The sequence below is a fragment of the Semicossyphus pulcher genome, unplaced genomic scaffold (genome assembly GCF_022749685.1).
Source record: "Semicossyphus pulcher isolate SPU_LCO1_2020_fin unplaced genomic scaffold, fSemPul1.0.p SCAF_14, whole genome shotgun sequence".
NCBI lineage: Eukaryota > Metazoa > Chordata > Actinopteri > Labriformes > Labridae > Semicossyphus > Semicossyphus pulcher.
The window spans coordinates 28054790-28080443 of record NW_027211648.1 but is presented as its reverse complement, the minus strand read 5'-3'; the positions used below and the strand labels follow the sequence as shown (position 1 = coordinate 28080443).

Sequence of the window (25654 nt, the reverse complement as noted above, 5' to 3'; positions counted from 1 at the left end):
TGGTCAGGGCGTTGGGTTAGCTCAGTGGGTAGAGCAGATGCCCCTTATACTCCGATCAGCCATAACATTATGACCACTGACAGGTGAAGTGAATAACATGGATTATCTCGTTACAATGGCCCCTGTCAGTGGGTGGGATATGTCAGGCAGCAAGTGGACATTTTGTCCTCGAAGTTGACGTGTTGGACGCAGGAAAAATGGGCAAGCGTAAGGAAGTGAGTGACTTTGACAAGGGGCCACATTGTGATGGCTATACGACTGGGTCAGAGCATCCCCAAACCTGCAGCTCTCGTGGGGTGTTCCCGGTCTGCAGAGGTCAGGACCTACCAAAAGTGGTCGAAGCAAGATAAGCTGGTGAACTGGCGGCCAAGGCTCAGTCATTCACGTGGGGAGCAGCTGGCTTGTGTGGTCCGATCCAACAGAAGACCTACAGCAGCTCAAACTGCTTAAAATGTTTATGCTGGTTCTGATAGAAAGGTGTCAGAACACACAGAGAATCACAGTTTGTTGTGTATGGGGCTGCGTAGCTGCAGACCGGTCAGGGTGCCCATGCTGACTCCTGTTCACCGCTGAAAGCGCCTACAATGGGCACCTGAGCATCAGAACTGGACCACGGAGCGATGGAAGAAGGCGGCCTGGTCAGATGAATCATGTTTTCTTTTACATCAAGGGGATGGTCGGGTGCGTGTGCGTCGCTTACCTGGGGAACACATGGCACCAGGATGCAGTGTGAAGCTTTGGACAATTTTCTTTTTGCCTCCAAATTCACCAGATCTCAATCCAATGGAGCGTCTGTGGGATGTGCTGGACAAACAAGTCTGATCCATGGAGGCCCCACCTCGCAACTTACAGAACTTAAAGGATCTGCTGCCGATGTCTTGGTGCCAGATACCTCAGCACACCTTCAGAGGTCTAGTGGAGTCCATGCCTCCATGGGTCAGGGCTGTTTGGGGGGCAAAAGGGGGACCTACACAAGATTAGGCAGGTGGTCATAATGTTATGGCTGATCGGTGTATAGCAGCTACAGTCCCTGACTCGACTCCTTTGCTGCATGTCATCCTCTACTCTCTGCTCCCAACATTTCCTGTCTATCTTCAGCTGTGCTGTAAATAAAAAGCAAAATGGCCCCAAAAAATTCTGCAGTCTTAATCTCAACACAAACAACGGTAAGCTTTTGAGAAACCTCTTTATTCTGCAGCGGGTAGGCCCAGCAGGAGCAGCTGGATCACAGAACAGGAGGTGTACAGGCACAGCTTATAAAGTACTGTCTGCATTTATAAATAAAAAATAAGGTCCATTTTTCTTTATGTTACATCTCATGGCATGAGCGGGAAAGCAGGAGGAGAAACAGAACTCTAATATGGCACAAAGTTAGGACACACTGATATCTGAGATTTAAAGTTAGAGTGAGGATGAGGGTGACGACGCAGAAAAACAATGACTCATTCCATAATTACCACCTCATGAACATATACTCTCCCACAATACTCATAAGTATCAATAATATTTATGTTACATGCATGTTACAGAAAAAATATGATGGATTAAAAAAAGTTAAAAGCCTATCATATCCACTCTTTACATCACTGCCATCTACGATTCTGTTGCGAGGACAAATGCATCATATTATCGAGCTGAATAACAAAATCTCCGTGAAAATGATGAACGAGGGCGAGTAAGCCATCTATCAGAGGCTCTCAGGCTCAGTCCTCAGTGGTGAGGGCCTCCACAGCCTCCAGGAGGTGCAGGGCGAGGCTGTACTGGGCGTGGTTCTCTGGCAGGATCTCAATCAGACGGCCGACCAGCCTGCTGGTCTGAGGCAGTGGGACCAGGGGGCACCGCAGCTCACTGGGGTCCTGCAGCACACATAATGAAGAGTGCATTACATCCATAAAAAAGTCAGCTGGGCCTTACACGGCTGAACTGTTCTGCTAATAAGGTGGTGCATATATTAAGTCTCTGAAAATGGCTTCAGGCTGCAGTCGGTTTGAATTTTACAACTAAAGATCTCAACACTTTTAGCTGCTCTGAGATCCTTTCATTACTCCATTAGCTCTTGCATTCTTTATCAGCTGCAGCTCACTCTATAAATACAATTCTGCAAAAGAGAATCTAGCCTCTCGTGACTGAGATGTCAGTGTTTTTGTGACTCACCATCGCCTTGAGCCATGTGCAGAGGGTGGGAGGCAGGCGGGCCAGCAGCTCCATGGCAGCCTGTGTCTGACTCTGGCTGTGCAGCAGCGAGTAGCTGAGCCTCTGACCGGTCAGCACCAGCAGCTGGGAGCCCAGCACGTCCTTATCTTCCACCTCCAACATCATCTGGGAATAAGGTAATACAGTATAAAGGTTTAACTTTAATTGTGCAATCCCAATTTTAGCTTCTGTGTGCCACAAAGAGCACCACACATTGCCGTACCTCTTCAGCGCGGAGGTCCAGGCCCTGGTTGTAGAGCTCGCAGACGAGGTGCCGTCTCAGGATGTCCGGGTTGACCTGCAGAAGGGAGCCGAGCTCCAGACACAGCGAGGGCCACCAGTCAGCCTTGGGGCCACTTGAAGGCAGAGAAGGGGACCCGGTGCCAGGGGCCGAGCTGGAAGGATCGTCTATAGCCTGCACCCAGCCGGTCAGCACCCGCAGGAGGAACTGAGACAGAGTAGTAGAGTGGTGAGTTTTGCGATAACAAACTTATTTGTTTTAAGAGCTTCTTTTCCATTTTACAATAATTATATGTCACCTCTTGTCGTAGTGAGACCAGGCCCGGGTCCATGTCTCCACTGGGCATCAGCTGGATGGTCGTCAGATCTCTGAAGAAAGCATTCTTACCCTGAGACAACAAACACAGAGACACACACACACGCACAGACATAAATACAAACCCAAAGTTTTTGTTTATAATAAAAGCTCAAAAAGAATGTTGTTTTATTATCAAAGTGGTAATAAAAACGGGTAGGAATAAAGAAAAAGTGAAGATTTTTAAAGGCTTAATCATAAATATATATATACTGTATATCATATATACTATGTCTGCAAATGGAAAAAGTTATAACATTACATTATGAATCAACATAATATAAAAGGACATTAAAATATCCAGAAACTAGGAAACAGTGTCTCCATTCTTGTTTAAACGTCACCTTAAGACACCACCTGTTTGACCCTCTGTCCTCAGGCAGGCGCTACAGGTCACTAAAAACCCGGACAATCAGACTCGTGAACAGTTTCTTCTTCAAGGCTTTTCACACTCAATCAAAAATGAGCAGCTATATTACACTCCCAAAACAAACCTCTCACATCTTGTTTATACATCAGAACTGAACATAACTTACGTTCGGTGTTTTCATCCAACAGGAGGAAAAGCACAGGTGTTAATAACAATAATAATAATAACTAACAATGATTCTGTTCTATGCAGGTGTCTGAGAAAGCCATGACAGGCAGTCAGCATGCACACAACAAGGACCATGTAATTGAAGCAGCTAAATGGAATACAGCCATCATTAATGTTACTATAAACACCGCTCTGAGTGTGCTCTGTCTGTGTGAATCTTTAATATTGGTTGCAAATGTGTCTTTCTAACCTTAAGCACCAACCAGGAGGGGCCTTCTTAATTCAATTCCATTAAAGCAGCAGTGGGCCGCATTAGTATATTAATATTTGGCTGAAGAAGCCGATTTTCGACCACTGCCTGTCAATAAAATATGTGTTTGAAATGTTCCATTAATGTGTGAAGGCACAAAACACCCAGTCTAAATCAAACCACCAATCAGGGATAGACTGCATGTCACTAACCAACCACTGCGACTCTGTTTGAACAAGAGCGTCTGGTTCAGGTTATGCATTGTGCATTTTTTACATTGCCTCATGCAGCTTTAACTTTCTTGGAGACATGCTTCACCCAGTGTCTGTCTGTCTCCTCACCTTGCTGTCAAACAGGCTGAGTGGTTTGACCTTTAAACTGAAGGTCATAGCAGCATGTAGCAGGGAGGCTAACAGGCAGTGATGTTGCACCAGGGGGTAGTGGACCCCTCTCTGCTCCAGGGCAAGCTCAGCTATGGAGGCGGGGCCCTCGGCCCCACACCACGCCTCCTCCACAGACAGCTCCGGAGCAGACACCTCCTCCACTGCAGAGTCCGCCTGCAGGGAAAATGGACAGAGGAGTTGATGAGGCGACTGTGAGTTCATGATCACTGCTCAAATTTGAGTTTACACCTTACAAAATCAAGTGCAGATGCTCATGCATAAATATTAAAGTTGCCCTCCAGTAAACACGTTTTGTTTTTTGTTACTTCAGTTGGCTGCTCGGGCTTCACCTGGAGAATGATGTATGAGCAGAAGGCCGAATCACATGTATTTGCTGAAGGGGGAAAGTTTCTCTGTTTTCACCATAAACCAACTAAAATAAGCTTAAAGTGATAATCTCGAAGATTTTCATATAAATAAATGTCTGTTAAGTCTCTATCTATCACCGAATGAGGTAACACAATGGTGACTGAGCCTATGGCCCACTGATGAAAGCCTTTGCATTTGCAGTATATAGTATTATTACAGACTGAGTGTCTGGTGCGCCCAGTTAGTGACGCGTTTTCCATCAGCCAGCAGTGGTTGGTCTGCCAGAGAGGGTAGGCGGAGCTAAGCGGCTGCTTTTCCGCTCTCTGCAAGTGTTGCGAGTAAACAGTAATCTACTATGGCTGAACAAACAAAGAAAAGATGGATGACTACAGATACAACTTCAACAAGAAGTGAAAATCCAAAGAAGAAGAAACAAATTTGCTTTGTAAGCACGCCTGAAATACTTCCTCCCCACTTTCGTTCAAAATCGGGTCGTATTGTTCAAGAGGACCATTCTCGTTCAGTGGACGAGTGAGTGAGTGAGAGAGAGACACATTCGGTCAAATGATACGTTACGTAGCTCCTAACCACCAATGACATGGTCAGGTTATCGGAGCGTGCTAACATGAATCAGTCAGGTTTTCTAAACGGAAGAAGGAAGAGATTGGGAAGCTGCGAGCAGAGCAGAGTGAACGGCAGGAACGAACCAATGCAGGGAACAGAACGGATCATTCTGTTCATGACAGAAACACCTCTACTGGATACCTGGGAAGTGTGATCCCCCACTCACTCCACTTTTAACCTGGGTCTTGTTTTTGTTTTTTTTTTAGATTATTTTTTTGGTCTTTTGGCTTTTATTTATAGGACAGCTGAAGATGCTGAAGAAAGGAAATGTTGGGAGTAGAGAGTGGGGGCTGACATGCACCAAATGATCGGCAGATCGGGAGTCGAACCTGCGATCAGTGCAATGAGGACTGTAGCCTCTGTGCATGGGGCGCCTGCTCTACTGACTGAACTAAACAGCACCCCAACCTGGGTCTTGTTTGAACATATTTCTGGGTGTTAGTGATTAATAGGTACAAAGAGTTTTGGAATTGCACCAGAAGATTGCTTCAGCTGACAAAAACAGGCTGTAACAGCTGCAACTTGATCCCTGTGGAAAAGTACGTCCTCTAAAAGTTCTTGTTTAACCACTGACAGACTCAGACTGTTATTCTTAGTGTCTGACAGCATTACAGAAAGGATCCCTACAGAGACAGACCTCATTGTTAAAGAGTAAAATCCTTTCTTTTTGTTTTGTTGGTTTTATAACGTATTAGTTCAGATCCATCACGATATCTGTGTTACACAGAATTACACAAAAGAAAACTTACTGATGGAGGCAGATATAGATAAGCTACCCGTGTTCTGCGATTCATGTCCTGTCTTTTAAATTAGCGATAAGAGAGGATGAGAATATTTTGTGGAGAAACCATCAAATCATCAGCAGAGGGCTTTAAAAATGTCTGGAGGGGATCTTTAAGTAAGCAACTTAGTAAATCAAATGCATGTCAAGGTGTGGTTAGTAGCGGTAGGTTTCTCCATGCTTTTTTTCTGGGATCTCTTTACTTACATAATAATCTATAAAAGACAAAGGGCCCTGATTTTTAACCAATACTCCAGTCACCTCCATCAGGATCTGCAGCAGCTGCACACAGCAGCCCAGGAAGGACGTCACGGCTTTGTCTCCCATCCCAACATCCTGCACACATAAACGCACCTCCTTAACACAAAGAGCTTTACCTCTAAAATAATATTTTTAAATCATAAATGAAAGTGGAGTTTGTGCTGAGACGTACCCGTCGACACAGGCGATCTTTAGGTGCTTTCCCCACCTGGTACAAAGAAGTGTAAATGTTTTACAGCTCACAGACTACACAACGTCTCAAAACCACAGCCATAGTTGTTTCCTGTCTTTGCAGGACTCACCTTCTCCATGAGGTAGGCTGCTGCTGAGAAACGCTTCACAATGAAAGTACTCCACATCATTGTAGAAATACCTGCGGAAGATTCAGAGACACAGTCACATTTAGAAGAGATGATTTACTAAATGTACATCAATAATGTTGATACAAGTCTTCCAGTCAGAGGACATAACAAAGAAGGAAAGACGTATTATTATATAACAATATGTGCAAGCTTGGGCTGCCACAGTGTGAGAATGTCCCCTGCTGTGAGGTAGGGTGGTACGTACAGAGGTGTCAGTAACACATTACAAGTACTCACGTTACTGTAATAGAGTAGTCTTTTCGTTTACTTGTTCTTCTATGAGTCAAAGTCAGTAATTCTACTTTTACTTAAGTATGTTTAAATTAAAGAAGTCGCTTCATCTGTTCATCTATCCGTTAGTGAGTAAATATTTATCTACAGATATTCTAGCTACAAAGAAAAACTGATTTGGACCAGACGCCGATCAAATGCATCGCATCGCATCAAAAATTGGCAAATCAGATCAAAGTGTCGTGCATCGCCACCAAACAGCGGTGCAGAAGTTTCGAGGCAGGTAGACCATCAGCCACTCCAGTGTTCTGCACGGTAAAATGAATGAGCTGTATAACTTTCTGAATTAAACAAAGGACCGTACTCTGACAAAAGGTCCGTCTCGTCATTTTGACACCAACACATGTAAACATAGAGCCCGGGTTTGAAAATAACAAAGTTTCACTTTAATATAAGAGCTGAGGGCTACAGATTACATCATACGCTTTCATAACCCTGCTTTATGGAGCCATTCATGGCTTTAGTTGGGACACCTGTTTACTTTAACTACATAAACCTTTACATTATCCAACTGTGCAGTCATTTCCTCTCTTCCTTTTAAGTTCAGTGCACAGGATGCATGCGTCAGGTAACCTTGGCACTTTTTAAGTGAGCTACTTATTACTTTTACTTGAGTAGAATATTTCAGTACTGTCTACACCTCTGGGTATGTACTGTAACTTTTTTTTGAATGGTCTAAATTGGCTGGCTTTTCCTTTTTATTCAGCTGAAGGTGGAAATGTTTCCAAACAGAGAAGGACCTTGTCTTGTGAAACAAGAAAAATGGGAACACATTTGTTATGGCTGTGGCTTGCCATCGATCAGCTTTTCAATAGTGCAACAGTACGATATTTAGTTTGGCTTTTTTTCAGGAGCGAAGGCTGCCGCACAATGTGCCCTCACCCAGTTGGATATGTGGACTGGAGACCAGCTTCAAATGTTCCACAGCCAAACACAAGTGCTGGCCCTCCTAGAAAGAGAAGCAGATGTGAGTTCAAACTTAAGAACAAAGGTGACTGGTTCTTTGTCATCCATGTTCCTTTGATCTATGAAAACCTGCGCTTCTCATTTGGTGAGACTTGTTGCATGAAGTAGTGACGTTAAACAGCTTAGAGGAAGAAAACCTCAACAAATCTCACTGCAATAAAAAGTGACAGCATTAAAATACTTAAAAAACACTAAATGGCTCATTTCTTTTAAGAATATTCAAAGTACACACAAAAGAAACCAGCATACAACCAGCAGTCTGGCCAAACACTCGGACTAGGAAGGACAGGGCATCAATCTGAAGTGTGTATTTCTTTTTCTCTCATGTCACGGTGCCTTCACCTAATCCCTCTCTAACCCAATCTTACATACTCCCTCCCCGATGCCTTCGGAGCATCTGAGCGGTAACCAAGCTCGTCGTGTCTTCCCCTCCTCCTCCTCCCACCCATCATCTCTGCGACGGCAGACTGCGTGCATATATTGAACAACCGGACTGTATCAGTTCTGTATAATATGTGCATGTATGTGTGAGTGTGCACCTCAGGGTCTTTGTTCCACTGCACCACATACTCCCAGCAGCAGTGGGCGGAGAGCAGGTCAGGTGAGAGGGAGTGTGGGAACCGCTGGCACACGGCCACCAAAAGCTCTGCAAGAAACAGTGGACAGGGTTTGACGTGGAAGCGAGCTTAACTAAAATAGTCTGTTTCAGTCATTATAACGCTCTAGTAATGGTGTTCGAATCTGCATAGTGTATGAAAAAGAATAAACCACAGTTTAAGCGGATGTCTAATTAATATCCAAGTGTATGAAGATCAACATTTAGATGAGTTCTAGTGAAGCAGTCATTTAATGTGTCTCAGTACCGACCTGCCGTCCTGTCCATGTCCTCTTGGCTCTTCTCCTCCTCCTTCACTTCTTCTCCTGCTTTCTGCTCGGGTTTGTCATCTGCCTCTTTGTCGTCTCTCTTCGAAAGAATTTCCTTCAGCCGTTCAGGGGCCAAGTTGTGCCTGAACACCCACTTAGAGACACTGTCTGCGATGCCACCTTTAATGAAACATATGAACACAAAGTTAGAAAGAGAGTCTCTCTTCTGTTGCCCAAACCAGAATATGAGAGGAGACAAAGACAGACAAGATGACAAGCCAAGTCTCTGTGTATTCCTGAGGACATTCTTCCCACCTGTGCCTCCCTCGAGCAGTGTTTTTAATGAACACTGTACTGCAGCGCCCCCTGCTGCTCCCTGAGGAGGAGGCAACAGCAACAGAGTCTGCAGCACCAAAACATCCTCAAGCTGACGAACACACACCACCCACTGCTCCAGCTCTAAGGACACTGCCTCCCACTCTGACTGCAGCTGTAACAAAAAGATTAAACAGACACAGAAAAGTTATCTAGCAGTAGAAATTTAACTTTAAAGTACATGTTTTGCATGCATGAGACTTCTCTACCTTGCTGTCAGCCAGGCTAGTGATGCTAGCCTTAGCTGCACGGTGAGCGACGAAGGCAGCCAGCAGAGCAGCGGCGGCATTGTGAGACTGGATGCATGTACAGCGAACCTGCTGCCACCAGGGGGAGATAGACTGAGGGTCCCATGACTCCTCAACAGCACCTGGAGGCAGAAGAAGCGACGGTAACTCTTTAAATCCTTCTCACATTTTGTCTACAGTTGACAGACGCGTATACAAAGAAGTCGGCACACACTGGGCAAGAACACAGACCTTTCATGCTACTGAGGGTGATGAGGAGTCTGTGCAGGTTTCTGACTGTTTCTTCTGGTTTCTGTAGCACCTCCTTCTCTCTCTGCAGCCAAACACTCAGCAACAGTGACTGAAAGGAAGAGAAACAGGAAGTGAAAAATTATATTCAAAGGCAACAAATTAATTTATGATGATGACACTACAACAAAATAATGCTCCGGCTTCCACTGAACAATAAAGACACAGCTAACTGTACACAGCTAACTATAAAGAACTAAGGTGTATTGGTGTATAGTGGCATGTGTATTCTATAGTATTGTAATTAATTAACCGCAATTAATCGCATATATTAAAGTTTTTTTGCGAGAAGGACATCACATGTAAACGTACTCAGTCTGGATTACCTTCTTTCTAGATGGTTCTCTCTCTTGTTTCCACAGTTCAATTGTACTCCTTTCTTCACCTTATTAAGTCTTAATTCACACTTTAACCTGATCACTTTGCTTCCCTTCAGTCCCCCAACACCTGCACCTCTGCACACAGCTGCTAGCCCCGCCCCCCTTTTTTCTTTCTGTCTTCACCAGCAGTCAGTTTTAAGTCACAAAAGGGAGGGATGTTATTAATAATGCAGCGTCATAATCGGCACCTTTTACAACCTTAAAGCAGCGACAGATTTAGGTTTATTTCAAAAGGAAAGGACCGCTGCTGAATCAATGCATTTACAGTAGGGACGTATACCGGTTGTATGATCAGTGACGTATGAGTTCAGGGGGTATAAAAAGTGTGATTATATTTTCTGTAATTACTTAATCGAAATGAACGCATGATTTTGACAGCCCTAGTATTTTCTTGTATTGCAATAAGATAAGATAATCCTTTATTCGTCCCACAACGGGGAAACTTACAGTGTTATAGCAGCAAAGCAGATGAGTGAACAATGTATCGTAAATAATATCTGTAGTGTATTGTTGTTTAATAATACATGAAGCTGTATATTTCATAATAATGTACATGTAAAATACCAACAGACAAGACAAGAGTGGAAAATTAGCATTAGCTAAAAACTCACTCATGCTGTTTGGAAATATCCGTCCTTTCAAAATAAAATACAAAATCAATTGATGCCATTCCTTTTCCTTTGAATGGATGCAAATCCCAAGGAAACACTTTTTTGTTATTATAATCTTCATATCTTTCTTGTATTTGTCAACGTATTCATCTCCATTTGTCACCTCTTTTATTTCCTTTTCCTTTTTTAAAAATTCCCACTGAATAATTTTGACCACACTTTCACCTGCTCTGAAAAACAAAACTGATCTTAATTTTTCACCCCTTCCGTCAATCAGTCCTTTCTTCCATCTTACCAGTAGCTGCTGTGGACTGATGCCGGCCTGCTGCAGTGTGTCACAGACTTTATGGAGCGGGCCTTTTCCACACAGACAACCCCAGAACATAAAGTTCCCTGTAAAGGACACAAACGGCAAAAATGTGTCAGTCTGGATTTGTGTCGTTGGCTCCCTCCGTGTCTGATGTTAGAGTAAAGTTTCATTGCATTTCTTTTTAGTCTCAAGAACCAAGAACCAAAGCTGTAGCTTTGGCAGGCACTGCCATCATCTCACTTAGGGATAAAATAAATTAACTTGAGCATTATACTGAAAATAACACATATTTCATCATTTTTAAATTGAATGGGTAATGGTATCAATTAGGTGTAACTGGGTACAGATCCAAGCATGTAATCTGCACACATATGCTGACATACCTAGCTGGTTCCATTCAGTTTCAGACCCGCGGATCACCTTCAGCTCCCCGTCCTCGGTGCACTCTATCTGGGACAGAAAGGCTTGGGCAGGTAGGGGGGAGTCGGGTGAGTCCTGAGCAAAGGAAACACTGGGTCTGGAGGTGAGCTGGGTGTAGCGTTGTAAGGTGGGACCAACACGGGACAATTCATCCTCTATGCCATCGAGGGAGTCCTGGGGTGGGGGAGAACATGCGAGTGTTTATTGTAGAGAAATGAGGACAGATAATGACGATAAGGCAACAACGAGATTTCTGAAAGCTTTACACTTAACTTAGTGTATGATATTTTGTTGTAATAAGTTTGACAAACATTTACAAGTTTTCTGTATATATAGTATGAAGCCCTTTTTTGCACACATGCAGTCCTGACAATTTCCAGAGAATTTCCAGACAGTCTGCCCCAGAAATTTTCCAGAGATGCCCTTTCACACAGGTCCCTAACAGAGGGAGATTTTCCCTGTCGGACGGGGTCTCATGAGGCAGGGCATGATGTAAAAAGTAAGCTGCGGAAGTCTCCTCAACTGGGCAACAATTTCAGCGTCGGCCTGAAGCTTCTGAATCTCTTCATCTCTCCGGTTTGCAGAGATGTAAATGATCCTTCTTCAACCTTGCATGTTTTTAATTATCCTGTTATGTGCCGCTCTTCTCACACTGGTCACATGACACAAACATCATCACACCGCCCACTTGCTCATGGTGAATGTTCCTGAGTATTACCTGCAGCGTTCACACATCGGCTCTCCTCGACTTCTATACTAGGAGGCTGGCAGGAAAAAGTCCACATAAAGTCACACACGCAGCCCACCCGGACAATGTCTGGAAATTTTCAGGAATGCAGTGCATGTATAAAAAGGGGCTTGTGTGTGTGTGTGTGGAGCTGTGTCCCAATTCAGGGGCTGCATCCTTCGGAGGATGTATTTGAAGGCCGATTGCATCACAGCGGTGCTTCGAAGGCTCCTTCAGATGCAGCCGACAAATGCGTCCTCCTTTCCCCAGGTTTATCTTTCGCGGCCCATCGTATCCTGAGATTCATTGTGCACCAACTCAGACGAGATGGCGGACTCTCAAGACTCTCTTTAAATGTCAACGTTTTAAGTATTCAACTCAATCAAACAGCTAAAATACGAAAGGGGCCTACAAACAAATTATCTTTAAAATAATAGGTTAAGTTACACAACATAAGTTATGATAGCCTGCTAGCTACCTGTTGCTTGGCGACAGGAACGGTGTTTGGTGATGCAAGGGTAAGGTCGGGAACAGCTGGTGACGCAAACAGGAAGTCCTTAGCGTTTGCGCAGGCTGCGAATGACTCATCCTCTGTGGACTGCGTCCTTTGAAGGATGCAGCCCACGAATTGAGAAACAGACTCTGTGTGTGTATGTGCGTGTGTGTCCTCACATCTTTAGAGCAGTTCTCTGTGTCTGCAGCAGAGTGCAGGTGCTGGATGTCCGTGTAGAGCTGAAGCAGTTTAAGCTGTGAAGAGCAGAGCTGGAGTAATGCCGTGTCCACTTCCTCCTGGTCTGTGATTCCAAAATGAAAGCCAGTGAGAAAGGGACAAAAAAACTGACATTATGGTGTGTAACTGTTAATGGCATTTAACATTTGTAGTCGTTTACATTTAAGGCATTCAGCCGACCACGGCATTAGTCTTGATTTACTTTTCCTGTTAGAATGCAGGAAAATTCTACTACATTTGAACCTGGGCTCTATAGTGGCATCTTTTGGTGCATAAATGTTGGTTCAACTGCTTGTTTTTGCAACTAACAAGCCGATTGCCAATCTGAATGTCTGACAAATGAATAACAAAGGAAACTGCTGTTACATATCCACCATATACAAAGCCGCCAGACTTTATTGACAGAATCAGTAATTAGAATTTGTAAAACAAGGGAGTTGCTGGTCTACTGCACGCTCGATAGTTTGTGTTGGTGTGTTTTACACAAATACTGTGTTGAATAGAAACTTACCGTCTTAAACACCGAAGTCACATAATCACACAAACAAACTAATCGATCAAGGCAGCAGTCGAAGAATAATTACTGGTTCTTTAGAGAGACTGTTACAACCACAATCTTATGTCAGTGGCCAAAATAAGCACTTCGACTGGACGTACTTTTATGATGCATATTTGCCCACAGAGATTCATCCAGTAGAGCTGTATTACAGCTATAACTTCTGATGCAATCTATGGAACAATTCCAAAAAAACAACGCATAGGAGAGGAAAAAATCTGTCTCAATTGGACTGCAAAAACGCTTTAAACCAAAAAATCATTGAGACACAAGGACACATATAAAAGCTGAGTAAAAAACACAGAATTAACATCGAATAATAAACAGATGGTTTACCTTGCTGCTTCAGAGTGTCATTTAAGGCAGACGTGACGTTAATGAGACATGAGACGGGAGCGTTCTTGTTTGACAGCAGAGACTCTAAAGCCTAAAAGGCAGAGGAAAGAGAGCAGTTAGACATTTTAATTTAACTGCTGAGGTAAAATCTGCCTCTCAGTTAGTGTGTGTGTTTGTTCTGTGTCCTTTGTTATACCTGCTTCTTGATGGCAGGGTGTTTGATATCCAGCAGCACGTTTTTGGCTTCACTCTCCAAAATATCTGAAAAGAAAAGATGAAATAAAATAGATTCAAACCTCTCTCGTGTTATTAACCCATATCTACATGTCCATGCAGCTCTCACTCTGGTATCTCTTACCAGGCTCCACCTCTCTGCTCCTCAGTAAAGTAGTGAGTCTCTTCAACAGGTGCATATCTTTGGCTCTCTCGCTCTTCTTGTCACTGAAATGGAGACAAATCAGAATGAGGTTTGGTGAGCCTTAGAGGTGCTGGACTATCCCTTTGAAAAAACCTGCACGACAAGAAAACGATGTGTAAAGTCTGTGGGGTTAACTTATGGTTGTGTTGTTTTCTTTACCTGAGGGCCAGGTGAAAAGGGATGTTCACTGTCCTCAGTGCTCCTGTGATGGGATCCAGCAGACACACCTGCTGGGTGTGGAGCTGCCAGCCCTGACTGGTCACACTGTTGACCCCCATCAGACGGTAACCAGCATACAGCAACCTGCAACACAAATATAGATGATATTGTGCACTATTGCTCACTTTTAAATATCATGGTGCTGCTTTGCTTGTGATGCTTTTGAAGCTAACACATGTAAGAGAAAGTTACAACTTTTATTTTGAGAGAGCATCGTTTCTACCTGCAGTGTTTGCCCACAGTGAAGGCTCCGACTCGAGGCCCCTGCTGCATCGCCCACACCTCCAGGATTCCCCTGCGGGGGGCATAGATGACCAGGAAGAGAGCATGGCGTCTGGGGAGGGAGGCAGAAGGGGAGAACTCTCGATCACCTCTTTCCTCTGGAACCTGCAGCCAAGCCAGCTGAGCATCTCTGTAACCTGCAGGTAAATCAATGAACAGTTATATTTACATTACAGGGACGCATTAGGCACCTATAGAGTTGAATACAGAAAGAAAATCTCCTTATTGTTCACTTCCTTCCCTCCTCTTTTCCTCACCTTTCCACATGCGAATGGAAATGCCCCTTGCCAAGTCCAGCAGTGAGACTCGACCGAAGTCATCTGTCACTCCAGCAAGCGTGTTGCAGGGGGACAGACAGATGCTCTCACCATGGCGCCGAGAGTCTGGGAGACCAAATCTGGATAGGACAGAGAGGTCAGGTGTAAGAGACACCGTGAGGACAACAAGCTTCACATTTCTAATATCAACAGGATTGAAATCCGGCCTGATTGTAGCATTTATGTGGACATAATAATCAGGACTTACCTGATGGCCAAGGGGGTTGCAGGCTCCACCTTGGGCTTCTGTTTCTGAACCGCCTCCTCTTCATTCTTATTCTTGTTCCAACCCAACCATCCACTGAGAGGAAAACAAGAGCGAGTGATGATGATGAAACAAAGACACAGAGAAAGTGAGCAAGTGACAGATTAATTGTTGTATCCGTGTAAAGAGAAGATAAAGTAGACTGTACGAAAAGATAATGATCAGAGGAGGAGGCGACTGAACAGACACTTCAAATACACCAAAAACAGACTGAAAGGAGACTTGAGGAATCAGTCTACCGCCCTGTATGGATGAAGCTGGCACTGAGCAGAGAACAGGCTATTATTTAGATCATTGATTGGACTGCTTTGTGCTGTCAATACTGCAGCGACCTGTCATCAAGTGTCCCTGAAAGGAATTGAATAGCATACACAGGCACAAGGAAACACTCGACCAGCCTGTCTTTTAAACGTTTCACTTCTCAAACTGAGATGTGGTTGTAAGTTTCATTCAGCTCCTCAAGTCTTATAATTCATTCACTTTACCTTGATTTGTTTTCTTTCTTTTTTTTAAGATTATTGTTTTGATTTTGCTACGTCAGTTTGTGTACGCTACACAATGGTAAGTGGTAATATAGGTAATTCAGCCACACATGTTGGAACCAGAAAGCGATTCAGAAGAAGAAGAGGAGCAAGTTGGACAGGGTCGCAAACAAGTGGACGTATCAGAATGGTATTTTATGTATCGCTGTCTAACTTGTTACAACGAGACTACGTTTTCAGTCAGCTAGTAATGTGTTGCTAGTTTGAAATGTAGTAACGTTAACGTTCTTAGTCAGTAGTGAGTTTGTAAAAATTACAATGACGGTTACAGCTGGCTCATGCAGCGCTGAAGTGGTTGCCATAGGTTACACATAATGATATGCATAGCGTCACCCCGTCCCTTAACGGGATTGGCTCCTTAGGTTTGTGACATCTCAAACCTGCCAATCTGAACACTTGTTGTTCAGCCTGTCCTTGGTACACTGCAGTTTAAAAGCAGACAGGCCCAGCCATGGAGATGATGCTGATGTTGTCCCTGATATGTCTTGTAGCTCATGAAGAACACCACATGGAGATGTTTACAAGGTTAAACACTGGATTCTCACTGGAGGGGGTCTTTAAAGGGGAAATCAGGAGTTTTTAAACCTGGGCCTTATTCTTGGGGGTCTAAATGGTTTTGGAATTTCTCTAGTAGATTGCTTTGGCTGCAGCATCATCCATTAGGCCGAATCAAGGTGCATCCACTAGAAGTGCTTGTTTTTCCCACTGACAGGCTTAGATAACTATTAAAACAGAAAGCATCGCTGCAGATCACAACCTTTTTAGTTAAGTCAGCTGTTAACTTATTTACTATCTTCAAAGTTACAAGAAAAAATTACTGAAAAAACTATATTTTTTCTGGTGTACCGTTGCCTGGATTGGTTACTTTTTTGTGTTATTGTGTGTACAACACTTAAAAAACAGCGCTGAAACAGCTGTTTCAGGTTAACAAAACCCCTCACATCTCACTCTTTAACAAACAGGTCTGTCTCTGTAGGGAGACTTTCTGATGAATGTTGTCAGACAACAATTAGAGCCTGTCAGCGGCAATAACAAGCACTTTTAGTGGATTTACTGTTATCAGGCAGATTTGCCGTGAAAGATCGCGTTGCACTTATTGCAGCCTGTTTCGTGGCTGCTGGCTGAAGCAATCAACTGAAGAAATTAAAAAACTTTATGTACCTTTCAGTGGTTTAGATGCCAGACAAATAGTTTATTCATATAATCTTGCTTATAAAACACATGGGAGCTTTTTCCCTGTACACACACACACTCACCTGGCAGCACTGAAGAGGGCTGAGGTGAGTTTACTGGCCACAGCCAGAGCCACGTGAGAGAGCAGAGGCTGGGAGCTTCCCTAAAGACAAACACAGAGACCAAACAAACAGCTGAATTCAACACAGCAGAACAGGATTGTTGCCTGTGCAGGAGTTGTTATTGTTCTTTCACACTCACCTCCACAGCATAGAAGAAGCCTGTGTACGGCCCACCTCCCACTGTGACATACTGGCTCATGGCAGGGGGGCTTCCCTTGACTGATGCATTAAACCCCCCCAGGATAGATGCATTCTTCATCTGGTCAAACACACACAGCGTCATGATGCCTGAACAGCAGGAGAGACGGAGAAAGAGCAGGGACAAACAGTTCAAGCTATTTATTCATTTGATTTGATTTTAAACTAAATTATCTGTTCTAAATGAAATGCATAAAGTAAAATGTGTTGACCAAATTTTGTGACAATTTTGTCAGTACAGCCTTCTTGGCATGGGACCAGTACTACCTGGGGACCTCGAGAATTTTGTAATACCGGCTGAGGTCGTCTGTGATCTTACTCCCCTGGGAATCATGACATTACATCTAAGTGATTTGGAGTCTTTTGTTTTCTCTGGGCCTTTTTTTGCAGCTTTCCCAGTAAAGACTTGTTGAGGCTGCACTGGCAATTATACATTAAAGTGTTTAAATTTTCACCGTCATTTTGGATGCATATTCTGGAGCCTCATCTTCCTTCACAGCATGGAGACAGATTCACTGAGCTGACAAGAGTCAGCTCGAATCCATCAGAGGAGTGAACTCTTCAATGATTAGATGGACGATGGCAGCATGTGGTGAGGAATGTTTCTCCATCATTTAACAGGCTAAACAGTTATTTTGTGGCAGCCCATTAACGGTAACATTAGGCCGTGTTACGCTGAGCCTGGACGTCATGTCTGCGGGATAATGTCAGTAAGTCCAGGTAAAATACAGACTTCATTATCGTGTGTGAATGAGCTGCAGGACACAGACATGCTGGAGTCATGAGGAACCAAGGGTATCACTTTAACCCCATGACAAAGCAGTAAATCAAAGGGTGAGATTAGTGCCTTACCCACACTACTGTGGTCCACAATGGCGTCCATGTCCTGCAGACCCCACTTCTTATAGGCCAAAGGAGGGGGCTGGATCACATCACTACCCGCTGCTGTGGCTGGACAGAAAGCAAAAGGGGTGTGTCATATGACTACAAAACCTTTCACGAACGATTTCCTCGTCTATTGTCTTTAGCTAATAAGCACACCTTGCATTAAGGAAACACTTGAAACTGGAGAACTTTAACAAGGGCTGCTTCAGGCTACAAAGCACATTCACATACACAAATATGCACACAGCATTACTACAGTAGATAGATGCCCAGGGAGAAACAGCTGCTTCTAACCCTTTAGACACTGTGTCAGGTTTGTGTATGTGTGTGTGGCAGTGAGTGGTGCTGTTGTAGTTGTGTGTATGTCTCGTATAAGTACCTGTGTGCCTTAAAGCAACCTCTATCCACCCAGCAAGCAAGTGAAGAACATATGTCTAGTCAACACACTGCAAAATAATATAACATTCACCTCTAGTACCCCATGACTCATCAAATAAAAGTGATGCACATGCACACACTGTAAATACTCCCAGCTGGATTCATGCACTCAAGCAGCAGTACCTCTCGCAACTTGGTTCCTGCAGGCACGCAGAGACTGAAAGAGGCTGAAGCCATCGATGGTGACGAGAGCGGCAGGGTAGAGGATGCTGAGCTCTTCATGCTGTGATAGGATGAAATCCAACGTAAGACGTGTGAAGGAGAAAGGTCAGGAGAAGCTCACGAGTGAATTTTGAATCATACAGTAACAGAAACCTTTTTGGGAAAATGCTTATTCACTTTATTGACAACCAGTAGACAGTTAGCTTAGCTTTGGATAAAGACAAGGGCCTTTCTCAAACCGGGCCCTCCCCGCTTACACTCCGCCGCATACTGAACTCTGTTTGACGTCACACTCACAGCTGAACGGAGCACCCTTCGTTTAGGTGAAGGGATTAAATACAGCGCTGAGCTTTGAGACGAACTCCCCTCACTACGGTGGAGACAGGAAATGTGTGTAACCATGGTTTCATGTCATGTAAATAACAAAAGCTACGTAAATACCAGTGAGGCAGAGTCATTGAAATCACTCTACATGTTGAGTAAAATAAATTTTTACGACAATAGAAAGCACTTTAAACTTTTAACTTGTATCGTTTCTAGAGATGAAAACGGTTTATTAGATCTTGAATATAACCTCAACTTTAAGACGTTAACATCGGTATATTATTTTATGTTTATCTAAAGTAAAGCAGTTCTCGTTTGTACGGGTAATAACACGGAACTTTAATTTACATCTCTCATCTCATGACGAACATAACAGCGTTGCATCTGGTCAGTAAGTCAGCATTGGTGCAGACTCGAGGGTTTAACAGCCCAACTCCACACTCAGAGGTTTTGGATGGCCTCCACGCGAGCTTGCAAACGGTGTGCAAGTGTGTAGCGAGAGGGTGTAGGGAGCGGTTTGAGAAAGGCCCCAGAAAACGCCTAGTCTGCCTCTGTCCAAAGGTAACGAAACTGACCTATAAAGCCCCTCTTAGCTCACTAAAGCACAATTATCCCCCTGCAGATGAATGCCTCCGGCCGACGGGCAAATGGCAGTTAAAAAAAAACCCTGTCTTTGGCACAGAAAAACTGTGGCCAGGATGGGAAAATGTTTGTATATTTAAAGTATACGAAAGAATGGATGAGCATAAGTAGGCCAACATTCAACAGGAGAGGTGGCAACGCAATCGTTTACAAGAAGGACTTCATACCAGAGATAACTTCTGTGTGTGTGTGTGCGTGTGTGTGTGTGTGTGTGTGTGTGTGTGTGTGTGTCAGAGACCCTGCAGAGGTAAAAAGCTGCTGGCCTTAGCTTCTGCATTTACAGTGCAGATACGACAGTGGAATTAATCTTCTTAAAATGTCAAACTATTCCTTCAAACATGAAGATAATATTCACATTGTTCTCAGTGGTTTTAAGTGTGTATTACCTGCTCAGTTACTCCAGGATGTCGAGGGATCTCATATGTGCGACACTTGAGCCTCAGCACAGGGTCCTCGTGCAGCAGCTGGGCCAGGAGCAGAACCCCGTTCTGACGGGAAACAATCGATTACACATGTAATCTGTCAGTCCTGAACATGTGTTCATCATATTGGACGGTTTCATTTTCTGCTCATTATCTGATAAAGTTGTGGCGCAGGGTACAAAAGCATCGCAGTGAACAAAAAGAAGTTAACATTGTACTTTAAACTGATGAGGTACCTCTGTGTAGAAGCGGACATATCCAGATGTGAAACCAACAACCACACATGTCCAGTCAGGCCGCCCTGTGGAGCTCCTACAGACACACACAAAGATACATTGTAAATAGAAGATATTATTACATGTAAACAAACATCTCCTCCATACCCAACATCAGTTATTCTTACCTCTTCTGGCTTGCCAGTGGTATACAGATGGAGCTGCTCACACACTCTCTGTAGTGAGAAAACAAAGTAGGAGGTCATGTCTGTCCGATCTTGTGCATTATCTCAGGTTATAATCTTTTCAAAGTGACCCTACAACAGATCCTTTCCATCCCCTGAAAAGGTACCATCCAAATAATTCAATGTGTTCTTCAGAGTTAGGAGCTCGGCCCGCAGCACCTCTTGACTCCCTGTGTCTGCAGAGGACTATCTAAGCTAAGCTTTAAGCACCTGGTCTGTTGTTTTTGAAGAGCAGGATACCTCTGCTGATAATTCGGCTCCTGGGAAAAACCTTGTGAATAGTAACCACTGAAGGAATCCTAACGAACCAACCAAGCTGAGCACATAGAAATAAACTACAACACCCTTGGATAGGTTGTTTCTACTGAAGAGCGTTGAAGAGACACTGATTTAATTACATTAATGTAAAACTGCTTAATTTAGTGTTTTTACCAGGTGTAGTCATCTTTACTTTAAAGTGCTAATTTCGAAGATCTCAGTTTCGTTCTCTTTGGCGACACCTGTGGCTATAAACGGTAATTACGGGAGCACACTGCCCAGATATCCAGACAGTGCTGCATGTGTGACGTCCACGGTTGGCTCCGGTTGTAACTCTTGATTTTCCTGGCTGACGGTCGCTTTCCTTTTCAGACTGTTTGCTTCATCTGAGCGTCGAGTTTGTTTCTTCTTCTTTGGATTTTCACTTATTTTTGAAGTTGTATCTGTAGTCATCCATCTTTTCTTTAGAAATGTATTCGAATAAAAATCTTGGAGATTATATCTTTAAAAATAGAATAAAGTCATGACGGACAATGTTAACAAGCTGAAGTCTAAAGTTGACCAAAGACCTCTGTGGTTTCTTTAAGCTTCCCTCATCATCAGATACTCCTCGTACTGGCTGCCTTATAAAATTATATATCGTAATAGGTATTGATATTGATCAATAAAGAAAAATAATTGGCATTAGCCGATCATTAAATCAAATCTGTTGATGTGTTTTCCCGTTAATCTAACCTGACTCTTACCCTTCGTCAGTGCTGAGGGTTCCAGTCCAGGACACCGCCAGAGTCATCTCCTCTCTGCCGCTGTCGTCTGAACGCCACTTGGCTGTAAGAATGAACAAACATCAACAAACATAAATAACTCCTCTGTGTACACGGGGATGAACGCATGCATGTGCTTGAATATCTGACCTGAGAGGAAAACGGCCTTTTGTTCCCGGGCCACCACGAGCAGGTCGGAGCAGGGCGACAGGGACACTACACAGTCCTGCAGCCAGGGTCCGCTCTGCCCGGTGGTGTCCTCCTCCACCTGAAGAGCAAAGGGAAAGTCAGAGATGGGGGGGGCTTTTAATCTGCTCGCTTACCTGATGCTGGACATGCTTTTAGGACAGAATATAGGTTAAGAAGGGGGGGTTGTTAGCAGGCAGCTTTGTAATGACACAGACTTCTGTTTCTAAATACCGGAGGGGAAAATTACAATGTGATAAAATGAAATGTAAGTATGACATGCAAAAGGACGCACCGTTTTAGCAGAAGTGGCTTCCTCCTCTTTGTTTTCACCACCATCCCATGATGACTCCCAGTCCGAGGTGTCCCAGGACAGCTCATTTTCTGTTCAAAATGGTGCAAGCAAAACAAATTGGTTTAAATTTGTGACATCATACTTACATAAGTTATTGATCTCCCTTCACTATTGATTTGTAACTGAGTAACTAACTGAATGAGTGAGTGATGGTACTTTCACAGCCGTAGAGAGAGAGAGTTACGACACTGCAATGGTGGATCATGGAGCATATTGGACCTCCACTGACGCGACTCTCTGTCTATACGGCTCTGGATACTTTGTTCAGGGAGTAGGCGGGGCTGCTCTGCCACTGCTCGTCCGCAGCGTGCACCTGCTTTCAAACACGTTGTCATCGACCTCATAAGGACAGTCCTTGTAACACATTGCCCACAAAAGCACACCTTGACCTGATGCGGTCAGCCACATACTAGGTTTTGACCTGGTCTAGACATCAATAAGTGAAGAGAATCTTCGGGTTAATTCTAGGCTGAGTCATTTTTTACGTGATCAGGCCCCTGCTGACAGGTTGTTTGCGTTTCTGGTAGCCAACACAAAGCAAAGACAGCAGTTAACATGCATTTCAATAAGAGACCAAAGTTACTTATTTATCTTTTATACAACCCCGGAAAAAAATAAGAGACCATACAACTTCCTCTGGTTCTTCCATTTAAAGGTTTGTGTAAAATTAATTTTTGTTTTGTTGGAAACAACATTTCTCCTTACTTCCTCATGTAAGTCTTTCATTTGCAGAAAATGACAACAACATGCAAAAAAGATGTTTTTCAGACGTTGAATAATGCAAAGAAAATAAGTTCATGTTTAAACAACAGAAAACAGTTTAAACTGCAGTAGAGTTCACAGATCTATATCTGGTGGAATAACCTGGTTTTTAATCACAGCTTTCATGCATCTCTGCATGCTCTCCACACGTCTGTCACAGAGCTGCTGGGTGACGTTAGGCCGCTCCTGGAGCAGCTCGGCTTTGGTCGATGGCTTGTGACCATCCATCTTCCTCTTGATCACATTCAGGAGGTTTAAACGGGGTTCAGATCTGGATTGGGCTGGCCGTGACATGGAGAGAGAGATGCTGATTTAAGGAACATTTGGAGTAGTCTCTTCATTTTTTTTCTGGGGTTGTACATCCCTGTAAAATTATTGATGCTACCTCTACAATAGACCATATGAAAAAAACCTAAAGAATAATATATCTTAAATATATCTCTGTAAAGCTCTGCAACATAAACAGACTATACTGAAAACACCAATGAAATTGGAAATGTCATTTCATTGTCAGCACTTGCACCCTTCTGAGACCAAAGATTGCACTACATCTAAGCTAAATGAATTAGCAGCCTGCTGTTCATCTCAGTAAATTGTCATTGTCCCCTTCCCTGCCCTGAAATTGTGCAAAGACGTGGGTTGCAGAAAGGAGACACTCTCTATGTAAGTGCAGGAGTGTTTAAATAATAACTGAACTCAGACAAACCATAAAAAGAGAGGACAAGAGCTGGACAGGGAGTGGGTGGAAGTAGGAGACAGTTGCAGTGGCAAATCCCGCATGAGATCCCGTTGCCATGGACATTTAAGACGCATTATGTCTTGGTGCAGTGTGTGCATGTGCGTGTGCGTGTATCTATGTGGGGGTCAATGTCACGATGCTGCGAACAGAGGTGATGACACATTCCCGTCTGAACGAATCAATGTGAAATTAAGATGTAAGGCAACTGAGTGCCCTTTAACTGTGTGTGAGAATGTGCGTGTGTGTGTGTTCTCTTTGCTTGAGCATCCTGCAGTGATGTGTTCAGGTGCCTCATGTGGGATGAGTCATAGCACAAAGGGCAGACAGATTTCCCATCCTCCCCTTTTAGCGTCCTGCTGGTTTTGCAGAGCACAAATGAAGCTCTATCCATGAGCGTTACGAAGCCTTGCAAGCAAAATGTTTGTCTTTATTACAACAGCCCGACCATAAGTAACTGTTTTTATCAATGTAATTAATGTGTAATGCCTTTTCTGTTAAATTTATATGGGTAAAGCCCAACTGGTAGTGGCTTTTGAGACCAATACCAATGCAGATATTAAAAAAAAATAATTCAACACAAGGTATCTCATCACTGACAAAGACAGAAAAAGAGCAGGTCTGGATTCTACTCTTTGTACTTAGTACTTAGCTGTGATGCTCTGCTACATATGATGCAGACTGTGCTGAAAGTATTTTAAGATATGGAGTCTGAGTGCACTCTGATGAACAATCTACATGATGACACCCTTTCTAAATCATCCCAAGTTTTTTGCATTATATGATCTGTGAAAAAAGGGTTCATGATATCAAGAAAACATGAAATATTTGTGTCAGCTCATGTCGGCCAACCTCAACATATATGAATTTGTTTGCTGTCCCTAAAAAGGGCACATTAAACACAAAAACATCTTGCAATGTATTAGGTTCTTAACTGGTGGGTCGGGAAGAAAGTTGTGGCAAAGGTCAATCCTGCGCTTTTATTTTGAAGAACATGGGTTTCCTATGACGAGCGTGCAGTAGCAGTTTATTTATTGACGCTCCATGTATCCACTGATTAGGTAATCCCAGCTACATTTACATTTACATTCTCGAAACCTGATGAGCACTAATGTAGTTACATGTATTACTTTTTTGGTTTATTTGTGTTGAAAAAAGGCTGCTAATTGAATAAATTGTAGAGGAAATATTTTCCTCTAATGCACTGCTACCTGCTGGTCATTTTGCTCGACTATTATACCGTGATGTTTTGTTCAATCTCAGGTCCACACTGCACCATTTTTCATTTGTTTAAAAAAGTGGACCAGTTGAGAACCACTGTACTAAGATGTGCTGAATATACATCACTCAAGAACATAGTATATGTTCCCAAGCTTTAGCCTGTATTAAAAATAAACTGCACAAACAGAACTTTCCCAGCAGTCTTACAACTAAGTCTTGAAGTATTGGGTAATTAAAAGGGGTAAATGTTGGCTGTAGCTGGAAAAATTCATGCCACCTGCCACCATGGCAGTTTTTCTAACATTGATAAATATCATTATTATTTATTTTTAAAAGGCTAGTCTTTATTAAAACTAAATGGGGATTTGGGGTGTTAAATTCCATATTTCTACAGTAAGATACCAATGACTGTGTTTACATTAATAGTGTTCTACATATGTTGGAAACTAAATGTTCAGAGCCTTGCCACAGTGTCAGGGAAGGAAACATGTATTTAATTAAATTACTTTTAGACTCTGCTTGCAATCTTTAGCGTACCTGCAATAGCGTTATTTAGCTGATTGTGTTGTCCTTAGTTTAGTTAGCAATTACTATGTTTGACGAAGTGCTAGGACTAGCTAGTTCTAACGGTAGCTACCAGGACTGCTGTCGCCTTGGCTCGTTACCTGTTTGATTCTTCTCCTCCGCCGGATCACTTTTCTGACTCTGGAACAAATAGTCCCTGACCGTTTTTAGCTCTTGGAGCCGACAAAACTCCAATAAGCTGCAGGACATCTCTCTCCCGTCCCTTCAGGACCCAGGTATGCAGGGAATCAGCCAGTTAGCCTGCTTTGCTAACAGTCCAGTTGTGAGGATCAACGTAGCTCAGCAGTTTGAGTCCGTTTGCAGATCCGTGTTAACGCTTTAACCTTATGACAGCCTGTTAACGAAGACGAAATGTCTTATTTGTCTTCAACTGTCACCTAAAGAAATGTTAATACGGATCTAGTATTCTTATTTTGCCCAACATTTGCGGTTCACACCCCAGTTCTGCTCCTGATGAGGC

At 43.4% G+C, this 25654-nt stretch overlaps 1 protein-coding gene across 2 annotated transcripts; it reads right to left on the bottom strand.

Annotated features, from left to right (window-relative positions):
- Window positions 1-1172: 1172 nt before the first annotated feature.
- On the bottom strand, window positions 1173-25654 carry rab3gap2 (RAB3 GTPase activating protein subunit 2 (non-catalytic)). Of its 2 annotated transcripts, none has more exons than XM_069662304.1 (35): window positions 25275-25654; window positions 21831-21919; window positions 21500-21617; window positions 21332-21413; window positions 20271-20318; window positions 20104-20179; window positions 19832-19933; window positions 18441-18540; window positions 17847-17945; window positions 16936-17084; window positions 16758-16837; window positions 14903-14995; window positions 14635-14774; window positions 14319-14514; window positions 14036-14179; window positions 13817-13899; window positions 13655-13719; window positions 13459-13549; window positions 12509-12630; window positions 11073-11283; window positions 10675-10772; window positions 9332-9440; window positions 9062-9222; window positions 8793-8967; window positions 8481-8657; window positions 8153-8259; window positions 7530-7596; window positions 6297-6367; window positions 6167-6202; window positions 5941-6069; window positions 3918-4133; window positions 2733-2822; window positions 2417-2641; window positions 2155-2319; window positions 1173-1856 (listed from the first exon to the last, which is right to left on the bottom strand). In XM_069662304.1, the coding sequence occupies exons 1-35, from the start codon at window positions 25381-25383 to the stop codon at window positions 1704-1706; spliced, it is 4176 nt and encodes a 1391-aa protein (XP_069518405.1). In that variant the 5' UTR covers window positions 25384-25654; the 3' UTR covers window positions 1173-1703. The 2 variants fall into 2 exon arrangements, with proteins under 2 accessions (XP_069518405.1, XP_069518406.1); XM_069662305.1 differs by having other exon boundaries at window positions 5995-6069.